This window comes from Nicotiana sylvestris, chromosome 2, assembly GCF_000393655.2.
Source record: "Nicotiana sylvestris chromosome 2, ASM39365v2, whole genome shotgun sequence".
Lineage (NCBI taxonomy): Eukaryota > Viridiplantae > Streptophyta > Magnoliopsida > Solanales > Solanaceae > Nicotiana > Nicotiana sylvestris.
In genome coordinates, this window is record NC_091058.1 from 49486211 (window position 1) to 49502448 (window position 16238).

Sequence of the window (16238 nt, forward strand, 5' to 3'; positions counted from 1 at the left end):
CTGATTATTCTATCGTAGTAAAACTTCCAAAACCACAATCTCGAAAACAAACAAAAAAAGAAAAAGAGGAAAGGAAGCAAAAATTAGAAGAAGCATAGACAGATACAAAAAAGAGATAACTTTTATTTATTAGGGCAGGGAGAAAAGAAAGAAAAAGGTAAAGAGAGGGTTTTCCCAAAAAAAAAAAAAAAGAAGAAGAGGATTTTAGGAAAAACACATTTATTTACAACTATATTAGTATTAAAGGAGTAAGAAGCCCACAATAGAGAAATCCCAAACCCACAGAGAGAAGAGAGAAAGCAGCAAAAACCCCTTCACTGTGTGTGTGCGTGTTTTTTCGAAGATACATATCTCTATAGTCTATACACAAAGTGAGAGAGACCCAAAAACCTAACTTTAATAGATCTGAAAGAGGAATATACAGTGGGTGTTTGTTGTTTTCTTCTCTCTTTTTTCACAGAAAAAGAGTTGTAACTCTTAGAAAAGATGAGTAGCAGAGGAGGCAATGGTGGAGTTGGGGTACAAGCGATACCAGCAGGGTCAAGGAAGGTGGTACAAAGCTTAAAGGAGATAGTTAACTGTCCTGAGCCTGAGATCTATGCTATGCTCAAAGAATGTAATATGGACCCTAATGAAGCCGTCAATAGGCTTCTTACTCAAGGTCTTTACCGTAAACCCTAAAAAGATCTTTCTTTTCTTATTTAAAAGAAGAATCTTTTTCTGGGTGTTGTTAGTTTTAGATATTATTGCTGGGGTTTTAGGGTTTTTGTGTTTCTCAAAAGTTTGGGAAGATTTTGGATTTCTTAATTTTGTGATAAGGTTACTTCCTTTATTGGTAAGACCTAAGATAATAGGTTTTTTTTTCCCGCTGATGTTTTGTTTCTTTACTTTTTTGCTGATACTGGGTGTTAGAAATTGTGAGTTTTTTAGGAGTAGGAACAAGAAAAGAATAATTGGCTTTTGTGTTTGTGTGTGTTTTTTTTGGCCTTTCATGCTGTTCTGAGCATTATTCTCTTAATTTGTGATGCTTTGTTTAAGAAAGAAGAATGACACAGTGGGATTGTGTGCGTGGAGCATCTGTAGCTGCAGTGTATGATTTATACGTTTCATCATGTAGAACACCCTTTTCTTAAGTGCAAGATTTGAATTTTATGCTATATACCTGGTAGTTGGTTCCATATTTGTTAATAGCTATATTAACCGGCTGAGCATGCCACTTGCGATTCAGGTAGTTATATGCGCAAAGCAATCAGATGGAGAGGTGATTTTCATTGACGCTGATTTTAAAATATAAAGGAAAGAGAAAAATACAGTATTAGGGGCTTTTAAAACTGCCTGCTTTACTTTGAATTGCTTCTGGTTTCTCTCTTAAAGCCCCAAGAACTTATTACTTTTTGTGCATCACTTTTAGAACATTGGTTACTGCAGTTGAAATTCCTTATTCAGACTTCAGAGTTTGATATATTTTGCAGAGTCCCAATAAATCATGTTTGCCTTCCTTTATGCTGTTTATGCTTTAATTTTTACTTTAGGTGACCATAGTTTGTTATTAATTTTGATCACCTTCTAATTGGAGTTCGTTGACTGCCCAGATACTTTTCATGAGGTGAAGAGCAAACGTGAAAAGAGAAAAGAGGTTCGTAAACTTTATTGAAGCAGGAATTCTAGAGACAATTGGTTATGGAGCTGATTTAACATTTGTCCTTGATATCTGCATGTTCCTCTTATGATTTTTATATGATACGAGTGAAGGGGAAGTAGTCTACTCAGATCTCTTACTACCCTGGTTTGATAATTAACTTCTGAGCTCTCTTTTTTGTTTTGTTGTCTTGAGTGGTGCATGACACTTTCCTCTTGATATGTTTTATGTCTATCTGATGGGTTGCATGCTCTAGCAGAATATTATAAGGTGCTATTACATTGCTTTCTTAAATGGGTTGTTGATTTCTTTATACTTCACTTATATTCATCTTTGGTTCAGAGTAAGGATACGACTGAATCTAGGCCGCGTGGTTCAGTTAACAATTCAGGCCGTGGAAGCAGGGGTGGTGCAGAACGGTATGTTGGGCGTGGTGGGTCAGGTATATGCATGATAATGCACAATCTTTTCAAACAGAATTAGGTCTGACTTTCTCATAGTTTGTCATGTTATCTCGTGAGGGTATAATTTTGTTTCTGACCTCCTTTTTCCAGAGCCTACCAAGCCTACTCCTGGATACAAAAAGGAGAATGGATCTTATACAAGTAATCTGGCCTCTACTCCTGGAGTTTCCGGAAGTAATATAAGCAGGAGGGCTGCTACCATCAGGTTAGTAGTTTCGAGGTCTTAAATGGTTCAGTTTCTTTCAAAAGGACATCAGTTGTTTTTTAGATGCTCGTGTTGGTTCCAGTATGGTATTCCTTAACCCACAGTATGTTTCTTTCTGTTGAAGTGTCTTTGGCATTAATTTAACTACTTAATAGCTACGATCAGTAATCACCGCATTGACTTAATGAAGTTGCAAATTCTTTTCATTCACTTCAATAACCGTGCAATGTACAAATGCATGTGACTAAGCACACTTTCAGCGTTCTTTTAAGAGATGCATAATGCTGCTTTGAATTTTCTTTGAATGCTTTTCCAATACGTGTTACAGTGATGCTGCTGCAAATGAAACTAAAAGGCCAGCATCAGCAGCAGTTGATGGTGTTTCATCAGTCTCACAGCATTCTTCTGGATATCAGCATACTTGGGGCGGGGTGCCAGGTCAAGTTTCCATGGCTGATATTGTGAAGATGGGTAAGCCGCAGAGCAAAGTGCCGAGTATACCTAATGTATCTCATCGCAATGTCAATGCCAACCAAAACCATATTCAAGGGATCCCTTCTGGTGCATCACATCAAAATATTCAGTTTTCTGACGATCATACATCCAATGTTTCTGATGTATATCGAGAGTCTGGGGATTATCGAGTGCAACATCATTCAACCGATGAGGAATGGCCTCTAATCGAGCAGCCATCAGTTGCTAGCCAGCCCTCTATCTCAGAGCCTCCTGCAGATTCTGAGCTGCATCCTGATCCAGCTAACATATCATATGACAGAATTAATCATCAAACTGAGATTGATGAGGTACAGGGGACTGATGACAGCACTGCTGAAAATCTTGGTAGTCCTCCAAGCAGAAATTTGCAGGAGGAGAATACTGGAGGTGCATCTATTTATGAGAATGACCTCTACAGATTTCAGAACCAGAATCATACTTTTGACCATCAAGATGGTTAGTATATCATAGTTTTGAGTTGGTATTGTGATATGCCTTTCATTGTTGAAAATATGTATTATTTGTTGTCAAATAGCTTATGTAATAGCTCGTCTGACATAGTATTGCTTATTGTTTGTTTTTCATTATTCTCTCTGAGGTTTCCGGGCTTGGCAGGTCTTTAGTCCAGTAAACTAAAGATTCTCTCTGTTCCCCCTTTGACATTAGTATAATGTTATCGTTGTGTGTTCTTAGAGCAACTACACCGGACCTTCCTTTTTTAGGAATACAGTCCCGGTGTTTGATCTCATCCTATCAATTTAGCTTGAATAAGCTGGATTTGTTTGACATATCACCTTATGAGGGAAGTGTAGCATAAAGAACCTGTTTGGTTTAAACAATATACTTTTTCTCCCAGCTTTTTGTTTCTTTTAGATCTTAAATAGGAATTTAAAATATCACTTTTTTCTTGCAGTAAGTGCATTTTGGTATTAGTAATGTATTATAACCGTGATGTCCTACATTATCTCTTTGATTTACTGGGGCATCTGATACATGTATAAAGGACAAAAGGCTGAAGTGCCAATCATTTGCTGTTCATAGGTTGCCCCATGCAGAGTTGAATTTATCCCGTACAGTTGAAGCTTGGTGTTATTTTGATAAGTAATTTGATGTTTGGGGTTTATCCTTAAAAATTCAAAGATGCCTTAAAATTCATACTTTTCAGCTGGCCCTATATTTGAAATGGAAGAAAAGTCTAACTAATCTCAAGCCACCTAGAAACTTCTCTTTTTGGGGGGAGGGAGCAGCATACATGGAGATGCTTGCTAGGAGGCATGTACACCTGCTTTCCATGTCACTATTAGTTTCAACGTAAAGTGAAAAGCAGTGTGGTTTATCTGTGAAATCAAATTGTTTGTTCCATCATATGAAATTCTGCTACATAGAATCTATTGAAATGTCTATTTTTTGTTTAATAATTCTCTGCCATCTGCTTGCAGCTGAAGACGTTAACGTCTCTGTTTCATCAGTTGCTGCAAACTTGCAACAGTTAAATGTACATGATGATCGAGGGTTGTCACCTGAGGGAGATGGTCCTTCTGTTGTAATCCCAGACCATCTTCAAGTTCAAACTGCAGACTGCTCACACCTGAGCTTTGGTAGCTTTGGTGCTGGTATTGGTGGATCCTTTTCTGGGCCTTTGGCATCTGCTCCAGTGAAAACTAGCTTGGAAGATGCACCTAAGGATGTGGAGGGTTCATCAGTTGGGCACTTGGGATCCAGGTATACCTCCTTCTTAACTGTGGGTTTTCTTTAATTCATTGATGCACCGCCAAATCTCTGCTGGTCGCTTCTTCCACTTAGATGATGTGGAAAGTTTCAGTCATTTGTTTTGCCTCATAGGTTAATTTTGCCTCTTCCACTTACATGATGTGGATATACGGTTAATTTTGCTTCTGATTTACTAAATTCAACTTCATATATCCTTGCACTTTCTCTTAGTATTTTTGTAGTTGGCTTTTTTTAAATGTTCATCATATTAGTCAGTCAAATCAATCATTACTATTCTCCAAACCCACGTAGGTGAGGTTAGCTGCATCTGTATGGATCCTCTATACCAGCTTCTTCTATTCAGACTCATTTCATTCCAGTCAAATAATTTATCATTTAGGACAATGGGTGCAGTTTTCTCTGCGCTCTCCAACCAAAAATTTATCATTTAAGACAAATTAGGGTTCCTTAAAGCTAGCCCAACAGTGCATTTTTAAACTTTTGTATAAACATCTTCATATCGTTCAAGTATAAAATATCAATCTTACAAGATAGCATAAATATCTTATTATTGAGGTATTTATAAATTAATCTCCCATGCAAAGCATGGGAGCTGAAAGTATTCCTCTTAATTGTTGGTGTATCTTTATATTGCAGAGCTCCCGAATACTATGGTGATGAGTCTCTTGGACATGCATCTGAGAGTAACTTGTACCATAGAACTAATGCAAGTTCTGGAAATTATGATTCACCTTCTGCTTCACAACCAGAGCAGTTGAAAACAGAATTAAGTGAACATGGAAATCAATACTCGTATCCCTCCTCTGCTGGTGGCTACACATATGAAACTGCACAACAATTGACTGCAGCATTTAGTCAGCCACAGACAAGTTCCCAGATGCAAAATCTTGCTTCTTTCTCTAATGTAATGGTAAGAGCTTCCTCTGTCAAGGATATAAATAATTTCTCTGCTCTTCATTGGATGTTTGCCTGCATATAATTTTGCGTTTTGAAGTTTGAAGCTAATTGTACTGAAAGTTTATCGGGTGAATTATAATGCTCAAGAAAAGTACATTATTCTAGTAGTTTTTTTGGGGCAGGGGTGTGTATTATAGTTGAACTTGTCATAAGTCAGCCCCTGAGGGGAACATACACAATAAATAATTGGCTCTGTATGTTTTACTTTTGACTTTCACTTTTAATTGGGTTGCATAGAGTTTGCTTACTATTGGCTCGCTATTCTGTTAGGTTTAAAATGACATATGGAATGACATGGTAGAGTTGCGGGGTTGGTAGCTTTATTCCATTATCTTAGCAGGGAGGGGGGTTTCTAAATGTGGAGTGTAGTTTGGGTTCACACTATACATTGCGCATGGATAGATGTTTGCCTAATAGTGTACTGAAAGATGTGAATGCATTCGTATCTTTTGTAAGTCTCTTGTTTTTTATCGGTGCAATGAGAGGTGGGGGTTGGTGTAGAAGTTTGTGACATGTTCTTGAGATGATTATTCTCGAAAATTTACATCTGCAAAGAATCATGATCTATTCACAATCTAGTAATGATTTGACCATTTTTATTCTCTCGAGTCTTATAGTTACTCTTTTGAAAGTTAATTTTTGGTGGATATCATAAGTACAGCATGATTATTTGTGAACTTGTTATTATTCACTATATGGGCACTGGTCTGTGGTTACATATTATAACTTTTGAATAGCTCTTGCACAATCGAAGCAAATCTGTTGTTAGTTATAGACAATAGTTTTATCGAACTTTACTTGAGACAATCAAATTAACTAAATTGAGTAATCGCTGAGGTCTGTTAGAGTGAAAGATGACCGTGGATAGTCTTTTTCTTGTAACTCTTTTGGACTGCCCTTTTCTTGTGGTCCTTTAATCTTTTCCTAGAATATTTTGAGGAAAAAGCTATTGCTGGAGTTTCCTTCTGTATAATCTGTATTTGAAGTTGATAAATATAAAATAATAGTGGCAAACGTGTGAAGAATCTAATTCTGCGGCACTATTGTGGGGGCACTTAGTATAAGTGGTAATTTACTATTTTTCCTAATGTATCTATGCTCTTTCAGGAATTGTTTTCAGTTTTACAAACTCTAGAAAGATAAAACCTATAATGCCTGCTTTTCCCATGTGAGGAGGGGGCGGTAGGTCAATGGAGTACAAGAGAATCAAAAGAGGAACATTTAAGTTTCCACCAGAATTTTCTACGGCGAGGTACTCATTTTGCTATTTTGTTTGAGCAGGCCTTCACAAATTCATTGCCAAGTACCTTGTTGGCTGCTAATGTTCATGCTGGTCGTGAATCTGATCCTTCATACTCACCATTTTCTGCAACACAAGCAATGCCCACAAAATATGGCAACTCTGTTTCTTCAATTGGAGGTTCAACAATTTCCATGCCTGAGGTAATGCTATCTTGATGAAGTCAATTCATTTTTCAAAGTGAATTTCTTTTTCTTCATGTGCACTTGGTGTATTGCTCATCACTTGTTGCTTGTCAAAATTTTCATGTACCGTAAAACGCAAAATATGTTATTTTCTTACCCTTTTTAGAAGTAGTTTTAATGGTTTTTATAGTTTGTTTGTGCATAATGAGAATGTTGTACATAATGGATCTAATTGCATCTAACACTGGTGGGATCTCTTAACAATTGAGGATGAAATTTCAAAGATAGCTTCTGCCTTCTGCTGCTTGAAACTAAAATTTGAAGGTCATCTCTCTGAAGTCTTAATGTCCATCCAATGTTTTAGGGCAGACAGCTTTTGATGTTTTGTTAAACTCATGTTGTGTGGGTTGGTGTTTTTACTCTGTATACAAAAAAATGTATACAAAGAGAATAGTTACTCGTCATGGATCTTCAAAATATCTCAAAGGCTAATTTGTTTATTTGTGTGGTACAGTTCAGAGGGTCTAGCTCATTAAGAGAAAAGAAAATGACCCTTTGATTTAGGAAAAGGTGGCCGAGGTTGTGTATAATATTCTTATGATAATGTTACCTTTTGGTGTTCCTGGTCAAAAGAACTGTTAACTTTTGATTTTCTCATTTAGGATTTTCTTTTGGGTTGTTGCAAAAGAAAAGAAAGGGCAATAAGTTAATAATAATCTGAAATTTAAAAGATTCACAAAAGAAGTTGTGAAATGTGATTCCTTTAAATGACGTATAGAAACAATCCATTCCTCTAAGAGGAATGGGTTGAATTTTAATTGGCAATGCATATGAAAAGGTGGTGTAACCATATGGATAGAGATTTTCTATCTTATGTCTTCTTCCTTTCTAGAATAATAAGTTTACAGATATCTTCCTTATCTTATGTCATGGCGTACATCATTGATATTGTTTCTGTTGACTTGCAGTCTTTGAGGACTGTTGGTTTTCAATCAGCACAACCTACACAGCAGACACTTTCTGGAACTAGTGTCACCACCGGACCTGCTGTGCCACAACATCTTGCTGTACATCCATACTCCCAACCAACACTTCCTCTGGGACCGTTTGCTAACATGATTAGTTATCCCTTTATGCCTCAGAGCTATACGTATATGCCATCTGCATTCCAGCAACCATTTGCTGGTAACAGTACTTATCATCAGTCGCTAGCGGCAGTGCTCCCCCAATATAAGAACAGTGTTTCCGTCAGCAGCTTACCTCAGTCGGCCAGTGTTGCTTCTGGATATGGTGGTTTTGGAAATACAACAACTATCCCTGGTAACTTCCCGATGAACCCGCCTGCTGCTCCCTCTGGTACTAACTTGAGTTACGATGATATGTTGAGCTCTCAGTACAAGGATACTAATCATTTGATGTCTCTTCAACAGGTAAGCAATTCACTTGCTATAAACGCTGTTCGATTATTTAAAGTCAATAGGACAAATTGCTGTCGACTCGCTTTCTCTAATATAATAGGTTTTGATGTTTTTCTCATTTGGACTAATAGTTTTGATATCAACTGCTTTTGTCGATCACCGTTCTTCCTTTCCATGATTTGAAGCTCATGTATATGCTCACTCTCCCTGCCTTTCAGGGTGAGAACTCAGCTATGTGGCTTCATGGACCTGGCTCAAGAACAATGTCAGCTGTTCCTGCCAACACATACTATGGTTTCCAAGGTCAAAACCAGCAAAGTGGTGGATTTAGGCAAGCTCAACAGCCAATGCAGAATCATGGATCCTTGGGCTACCCAAATTTCTACCATTCTCAGGCTGGGATCTCATTAGAACATCAACAGCAAAATCCAAGGGATGGGTCGTTGGGTGCCTCTCAAGGCCAGCCTAAGCAGTCTCAACAGCAGCTATGGCAGAACAGCTACTAATAATCTCTTGATGCCTCCTGCTTTTTCGGAGTCTTGTAGTGAGTTTGACAGTGGCCTTTCCAGGGTGTTGCTTTGGAAATGGCTTAAATTCACATGTCCCGAGGGGAATCGACTTGCTGCTGCCCTGTGCCTCGAGGTTGTACTTCACGTATTTGTCATCAGTCAAATGTAACGTAGGAATGTGAGCTAACGTCGTGCTAGTGGACTTTTCTTGTTTTGTTAACTCTTTGTTTCACAATTAACCCCTTCTTTATCTATAGTGATAAGTGATGTTCTGTTTCCACTAAGCAATGTGTTGCAATCCTTCTTAGTTTCCTAACCAGTTTAGCCCTGCTTGCTGCACAAGTGATTTGCATGTGGTATTTTTATTATCAGGTTTTACTTATTTCTTACTTCCATTGAGCCTAAAATTCCTGGCACAGTAGGGTGGAATGTACAAAGATCTCCCTTTATTTGAAAATATTGTTGATGTCCTTGGTAGTATTTTAGAGAAAACAAGTTTTGTGGTTCAGTCCTGTACGACTCACCTAAAAAATGCTCTTTGATTATGTGAGCTATTTTATATGATGTTTGCAGGGGTAATTGACGAATGTGGTATAGAGGAAAAGCTTTAATCTCATCTATCCTATTTGGTATCGAATGTGGTCAAGTTTCACTTGAGAAATTAGACATGCAGGTTAACTTACTTCATGCTTTGATTCTATAGCAAAACCGAGTGGCTTATTTCATGAATAATTGTGGACTCATTTCTTTTGGAACTAAGCCTATAAGGTGAAAGGAACTACATCTAATGGTATTGACTGTTGAGGTTACTAATCGTTTATAAAGAAATGATACATCTAATTGGAGCATTTGGTAATTTATGCTTAAGTTTTAGTTTAGAGTACGAAACCTGGCAAGCTCGATTTGGATCATTACCATTGGATCATAGCGAGCTTTATACGCATTAATTAATTTACATCTTTTGCTTTTTAGTTGCACAATGAATTGTGACTAATTTGTCCTAGTAAAACATCATTATTATTTCGATTCAGCTACTATTTTAAGTTATGAAAGTTTATCATTTTCTTCTTACATTGACATGTAGTGACTCCATTATGGCATCAACATTGCCATAATTTGTCAAAACCTGTGGAACTGACCAACATCACAATAATAAGATAATTGCAAGCTTGGAAGATGACAACTTTGAGTAAATTATAGGGAACAATAAATAGGCGATGCACCATCTCTTTTGGTACATATATTTCCTTGGCTTAATTGATTCCATTAAACCCAAACTCAACGGAAGACCATAAGCTCGGGGCTCGATGAAACCGAAAGTTTCAGCTTGTTGAAAGGTAGTAGGATTCGATCTAGTGGGATCGATTGACTGTCACACAAGCCCATCGGAGTTGATGTGTTATAACATGATTTTTCACGTGACAGAAAAGATGACCCAAAATAATTAACTACATTAAAGGCACATAATACGGGACCAAGAAAAGGAAATCAGGAAAAGACACTATGTGAGGCCACAATCCATATTGCAACTGAGTTCTTCCCCCCTCTCTACACAAGAATCAAGTTTGCATTATATCTTAACGTGTTCAACTAAGTCCAAACATGTAGAAACAAGAGACTGGGCATAAGTTAGAACTATAAGAGCTAAAACAATGCAACTTGATGCTCATCAATTAGTTCATTCAGGAGGAAATCAATACTCGTGAGGCCTTGGTTTCTCTTTTTTTGTTGACCCAACAAATCATTTGAGAAGAGATCTTGCTAAATGCTCTCGTGCAGTTGCCAATGCTTGACTTATTGTCTGTAGAAAACAGAAAGAACACATAGTGAAAAGATGAGTTAATTGCACGGGGATGCTAATTAATGAAACAAATATCGATCAGTTTGAAGGAACACATCAGGAAATAGAGCAATATTTACCTGCTCTGACAAAGGTGCCCCAGAATCCGCGCTATTGCTTGCCACTTTCCCGGCAATAACATTTGCATCCGTTTCAAGAACAATTCTACAAGAGATAAGAAAGTAAAATGGAGGATATTCAAAATATAAGTTAATCAGAAGTAATTCAAATTCTTCATCAGCTTAGTTTCCTGTAACTGAAATTGAGAGCAAGATTGAATGTTCGACTCTTTTCCATTTTCCTACTTCAATTCTCAAGGTCAACACTCTAAAAAGTACTACACAGGGCATGTAGAAAAGAAATAACTACAATTCTATATAACTACAAAGAAAAGAAAATAAACGATTCTGACTTGTAGTATTTGTATGGAATGAGTAAAAGTTGCAAAGCAAGTTAAGACAAAGATTTTAATTACTTAAAACTTGAAATAAATAAACTAAACATGGTACAATACTCTTACCCGCCGTCAACAATTTCATCAAGACACAAAAGAATAAGGTCCAAATTTTCAAGTGCCTCCTTCTTCTCTACGTTGCCCCTAAAACAAAAGGCATTTGCAGCAAGATAAGTACATGAAGACGAACATATTAAGGGATGCATATCGGAAAGGAAAACGTTGCTCTCGTATACAACCTAAGAAGAATACCAACAGCATCAGAGAATCCCTGGAGCACACTGGCAAGGATTATTTCATTTTCATTGTCACTCCCAGTAACAAAGAAATGAAGATCTTGGGAAAACTTGTAAACAACAATATAATTATCAAACATTGTTATCTCCGCTGCAGAAGAAGTAAGACGAGTGGTCAGACAGATCAAGGTTCTCTTTCTTTCCCATCACAAGGGCATTCTTTAGTAACTAGCAGAAAGACAATTCTCAATATATATAGAGTAATTACTGAGCAAGACTTCAAATTCATATGGCCTGGAGACAACCAACTCCTAGAAGAGGACATGCAAGCAAACAAAAGAAAACCAACTCTTGTAAGATTATAATGGTCAACTTACCACTACTAAAAGAGTTCCTATTTGATAAATTAACAAAACTTCTAATAGCTTGTCTTTGTTTTTGGCACTTGATTTAAGACTACCACAATAGTTCTATAATAATATTCTATGTTTGCAGAGACTGGTAATATCTACTGCATAAGATAGTCCCACAGACAACTCGTGCAGAATGGAACCTAAACAACAGGCAGGATGACTTTTGCTTCCTTTGAATGTTGACAGGGAGACTGAAATGTGCAGCCAGTAATACTTGAAAACATGAAACAAAATAAAGGAGATAATTTTGAAAGAGCACGACCAAAACAAATAAATAAATCAACATTAAAAGAGAGATCATACCTTCTGCCCTGGCATTAGTCTTTTGTGTCTTGGCAAACACAGCCTTCTCAAAAGCTTCCCTTGCAACATTTGTTGGCCAATCATCCGAGTAGTACTTTACAGCAACACGCTTTCCTTCGGAATCTAGAAGCAGAATGTTCTTAACTGCAGGGCAAGTCTCCTACAAAGAGGATGTGAAGGATATTAAAGCAGGATCTTTTGTCTAGATATCCAGATATGAAAAGAATAAGGGATGAATTTCTTTTCATACTTTGTAGAAAAATAGGTTAATGCCATATCTGACAGAGATGGAAGTCATGCATAAACTGCTTCTGGTTCTATCTATCAGAGTTTCAAGTTTAACCATCGTTCCAAAAATTCCAAGATACTCACTTTTGCATATTTCTCCTTTCACTTTTTCTATCCAAGCACGTGTAACATAAAATCATATTCCAAACCGAAGCATAACTGTAGCACAAATAAAGCTGTCTTCCCTTTTTCATGGCCTCCTGCACAGCTATAGATGTCAACCAGAAACTACTTTCTCTCCGATTATATCCAATTCAACATCAACTCATCAACTCTCCAAGTCATGTGGAAAAACTAAAATATCCAAACACCTAAATCAGATTTCCGCTCAGTGGCTTTTACCTTTATTCTCTTGATGGAAAATCCTCACTATTTGATAAAATAACTTTGCCTCACATCATATGCCCCTGTTATAAAGCACGATATTTCCTCCTTCATGAGCAAGACTTTCCATTCTAAAGAGATGAATGCAGCATCCCATTTCAAGAAACATGAATCTAAGATTTAACCCAGATTAGCCTTAAATGTGTGGGTTGGTGTCAGAGGTGGATCCAAGATTTGAACTTTATAGGTTCAGGATGCCACTGAACCCTCTGATCATTCGAGTTACTGGGTTCAAAATTTAATATTTGTAACTATTTGGTTAGATTTCTGAATACATATACACGGTATGAGCTAAAGCTATTGGGTCCGGCTGAATCCATAGCTTATTACGATACATACGTTCCCAGTTGGTGTCCAACTTAAATTTTGGTGTTCTTCCTATTAGGGTGTTGCAAAAGAATTAACTGGTGGGATATATAGTGTAAATAATCCTACTAGTTCATAACAAAAAAGTTTTTTCTTCCTTCTGTTAATTCTTACGTTTTTTTTCTTCCTTTTGTTAATTCTTTTCATTTTTTCCATTGTTGGAGACTTAAAAATGCTAGATCTGATAGATATACCTTCCCAATTTTACCTCCATATAACAAACGCGGAAAACGGATCAATAATCAAAGAGATCAAAAGAAAAACACTTTAAGCCAACTGTTCCAGTTCTACTAAAATTAAAACCCCAAATGCACAAAATTCATTTTCTACCAGCGCTGACCGCTAAATTCAACCATACAACACATAAGATAAGTGATCAACGAGAATGCGCTTGTTTTGGGCAAAAAAGATAAAAACATATTAAAAAAAAGATTGGATCTTTTTCCATTTGGAAAAATAATAGCAAAAGGGTTTGAGAGAAAGAGAGAAAAAGCTGACCATTGTGAGTGGGAATTGAGGAGAAAGAGCTCAGAATTGACGTTGAAGAAGGCTGATCGCTCGACCTACGAAAACACCGTAGAGAAAGGAGGGAGGGAACCTATTTGCTGGGGCGTGATACTCGCTTCTTACCTTTTTTTATTTATTTACTTTTTATATGTATGATTTTCAATAAGGGGTTAGAAGTTGTGAAAGTTGTTTGCTTGTTTTTGAAGTTTCCTGAAAGGAAAAAGGTTTTTATTTTTTATTTTCTATTTTCTATTTTATGGTTCTTTTGGGGTATTCATGCAGTTAAAAAATATTTGAATCAAATTAAACTAATACTATATAAATTTTGTTTCGGACTGGCGGTTTGGTTCAATTTATGCAGTTATTTTCTATTTCTACGAATGTAGTAAAGAATGCAAATAAAATGATATTTGTTCTGAAATAAAAGTAATTTAGTAAATAATAGAGATAGAAAGAAGGAGGAGTTTTTCCTTTTCAATTGTGTATATTTATCCATCTATTACAAAACTTTTATATAGACATGAAAAGTAAAGAATCACTCTTACAAAATAGTGGGAGGAACGACCACTAAATATGGGAGGATTGACCACTAAAATGGTGGGGGCATAATTGTTTGCCCCAAAAACGTAATCTTGGTTCAAATAATTAATTTTAATTAAACATAGGTTAATCTTAGTTAAGAATAATTTCTTCAAATTTCGATATCAAAAAAGGCCGCCGAAAAGCGTTTTTGGAGACAATAATGATACTATGTAATAATTGTTACCGTTTTACTATAAAAAACGGTAACAATACGTATGATATACAATAAATGACAACATAATGTCACTCATGTAATTAAGAGTAATAATTTAATTTGCAAAAGGTGGAACAAAAAACCTTCCGCCTTATAATGATTGAACGATAGATCCTTAAACAATTGGGAATTCCATAGATCCGAGAAGAATCTTAGTGAAAAGTAATGTCATGTATTGAAGAATGAATCTTTTTCCAAGTGTTGTTCCTACATAATAAGTTTCACGTGCCTCTCTTCTCTTTCTTTTTTCTATTTATATGGGATCCCTTCCCAAGAACCCTAATAGTACAAATGTAAGGAATAATCACTAGAATATTTCTTTCCAGATTTTATTTTTTTGAAAACTAGCCGTTACAAATCTATCGCCGATATTCGACCACGACCCTCGTGAATAACATTAACAGCGGCTCTCCTCAGCTTCTCGACCATGATCCTCACTGATGATTTGACCGCGACTCTTTTCGACTCCTCGACTTTGATCATCATCAGTGTCTTGACCGCGACTCTTTTAGATCCCTCGGCCACGACTAGTATGGCTTCTTGGATCATCTCGACTGATGATTTGAGGATCCTTCTCGTAGTGCCATTTTGACATGAATATTCTAAAGGCAGATTTTGACCATACAATAATCACTATACATTAAATGATGGGGCTCAGTATAGACATCCATAACTATTATCTTCAATACTCCTCCTTGGATGTCCGTGTTAAATATAAAATTTCAAGTGAAATAAAAAAAACACGTAGTCATTTGTTATATGCATTGTGTTTGCCTCATTAAAAACCTTACCATAAAAATTCAGTGGGACAAAACCTTGGTTAAGGAAAAAAGAGTGCAGCGCATAGTTACTCCCCTGATATAAATATTACTTAATGTCTCGAAGACTACGCATTCTAATATTGTATATCATCTTTTCAAATGTTGAGGTTGGTAATGTCTTAGTGAACAGATCAGCCAAATTATCACTTGAACGAACTTGTTGAACATTTATTTCACCATTCTTTTGAAGATCTTGAGTGAAAAAGAATTTCAGTGAAATGTGTTTTGTCCTATCTCCTTTGGTATCCTCTCTTCAGTTGAGCTATGCATGCAACATTATATTTATACAATATTTTTGGAATATTCCCTTTCTGAATATATGCTTAATACTATTTCAGTGTCTTTGTGTTTGGGAAGAACTAAATCTTGCTAACAAGCTTACCAAGAAAGCTATATCTGGTTGAAAATTATTGGCAAGATATATTAATGCCCTAATTGTACTAAGATATGGTACTTTACACTAAGAAGATCTTCATTATTTTCATGAGGTCGGAATGGATCTTTATTTATATCGAGTGATGTCACAACCATCAAGATACTTAATGGATGTGTTTTATCCATATAGAATCGCTTTGAAATCCTTTTAGTATATGCTGATTGATGGACAAAAATTTCATCTTTCATATACTCAATTTGTAGACCAAAATAAAAATTTGTCTTTCCAAGATCTTTCATTTCAAATTCTTTCTTTAAATAGTCTACTGCTTTAGGAAGCTCCCCAGGAGTTCTAATGATATTTAAATCATCAACATACATTGCGATTATAAAAAACTCAAATCCAGACCTTTTTAAAAATATATAAGGACAAATTGAATCATTCTTGTACCATTCTTTCAACATGTACTCACTCAAGCAATTATACCACATGCGCCCTGGTTCTTTCGTATAAAGATTTCTGAAGCTTTATTGAACAAGTTTCTCGAAGACCTTTATATGCTTCAGGCACTTTAAATCCTTCTGGAATTTTCATAATAATTTCATTGTCTA

The 16238-nt window shown here is 36.3% G+C and overlaps 2 protein-coding genes across 3 annotated transcripts; one reads left to right on the forward strand and one right to left on the reverse strand.

Moving 5' to 3' along the window:
• Positions 1 to 265: 265 nt before the first annotated feature.
• On the forward strand, positions 266 to 9127 carry LOC104234138 (uncharacterized). Its single transcript, XM_009787655.2, has 10 exons — positions 266 to 661; positions 1593 to 1636; positions 1982 to 2081; positions 2194 to 2308; positions 2637 to 3259; positions 4243 to 4525; positions 5171 to 5444; positions 6773 to 6934; positions 7885 to 8346; positions 8553 to 9127. The coding sequence occupies exons 1-10, from the start codon at positions 487 to 489 to the stop codon at positions 8838 to 8840; spliced, it is 2526 nt and encodes an 841-aa protein (XP_009785957.1). The 5' UTR covers positions 266 to 486; the 3' UTR covers positions 8841 to 9127.
• A 1204-nt stretch (positions 9128 to 10331) lies between these two features.
• Positions 10332 to 13806, reverse strand: LOC104234157 (coatomer subunit zeta-2-like). Of its 2 annotated transcripts, XM_070167883.1 has the most exons (7): positions 13626 to 13748; positions 12340 to 12784; positions 12090 to 12249; positions 11377 to 11524; positions 11204 to 11281; positions 10764 to 10848; positions 10332 to 10644 (listed from the first exon to the last, which is right to left on the reverse strand). In XM_070167883.1, the coding sequence occupies exons 2-7, from the start codon at positions 12433 to 12435 to the stop codon at positions 10585 to 10587; spliced, it is 627 nt and encodes a 208-aa protein (XP_070023984.1). In that variant the 5' UTR covers positions 12436 to 12784; positions 13626 to 13748; the 3' UTR covers positions 10332 to 10584. The 2 variants fall into 2 exon arrangements, with proteins under 2 accessions (XP_070023984.1, XP_009785984.1); XM_009787682.2 differs by lacking the exon at positions 12340 to 12784 and having other exon boundaries at positions 13626 to 13806.
• Between the last annotated feature and the right edge of the window lie 2432 nt (positions 13807 to 16238).

Bases quoted from the DNA above. Each gene is read 5' to 3' on its own strand.
- LOC104234157 (XM_070167883.1), bottom strand. From the start codon at position 12,435: ATGGTTAAACTTGAAACTCTGATAGATAGAACCAGAAGCAGTTTATGC. The intron at 11,282-11,376 runs GTTGTATACGAG...CTTTTGTTTTAG, and splicing joins GCTGTTGGTATTCTTCTTAG to GGGCAACGTAGAGAAGAAGG. The intron at 10,849-11,203 runs GTAAGAGTATTG...TATCTCTTGTAG, and splicing joins GATGAAATTGTTGACGGCGG to AATTGTTCTTGAAACGGATG.
- LOC104234138 (XM_009787655.2), top strand. From the start codon at position 487: ATGAGTAGCAGAGGAGGCAATGGTGGAGTTGGGGTACAAGCGATACCA. The intron at 6,935-7,884 runs GTAATGCTATCT...GTTGACTTGCAG, and splicing joins CAACAATTTCCATGCCTGAG to TCTTTGAGGACTGTTGGTTT. The intron at 8,347-8,552 runs GTAAGCAATTCA...CCTGCCTTTCAG, and splicing joins ATTTGATGTCTCTTCAACAG to GGTGAGAACTCAGCTATGTG.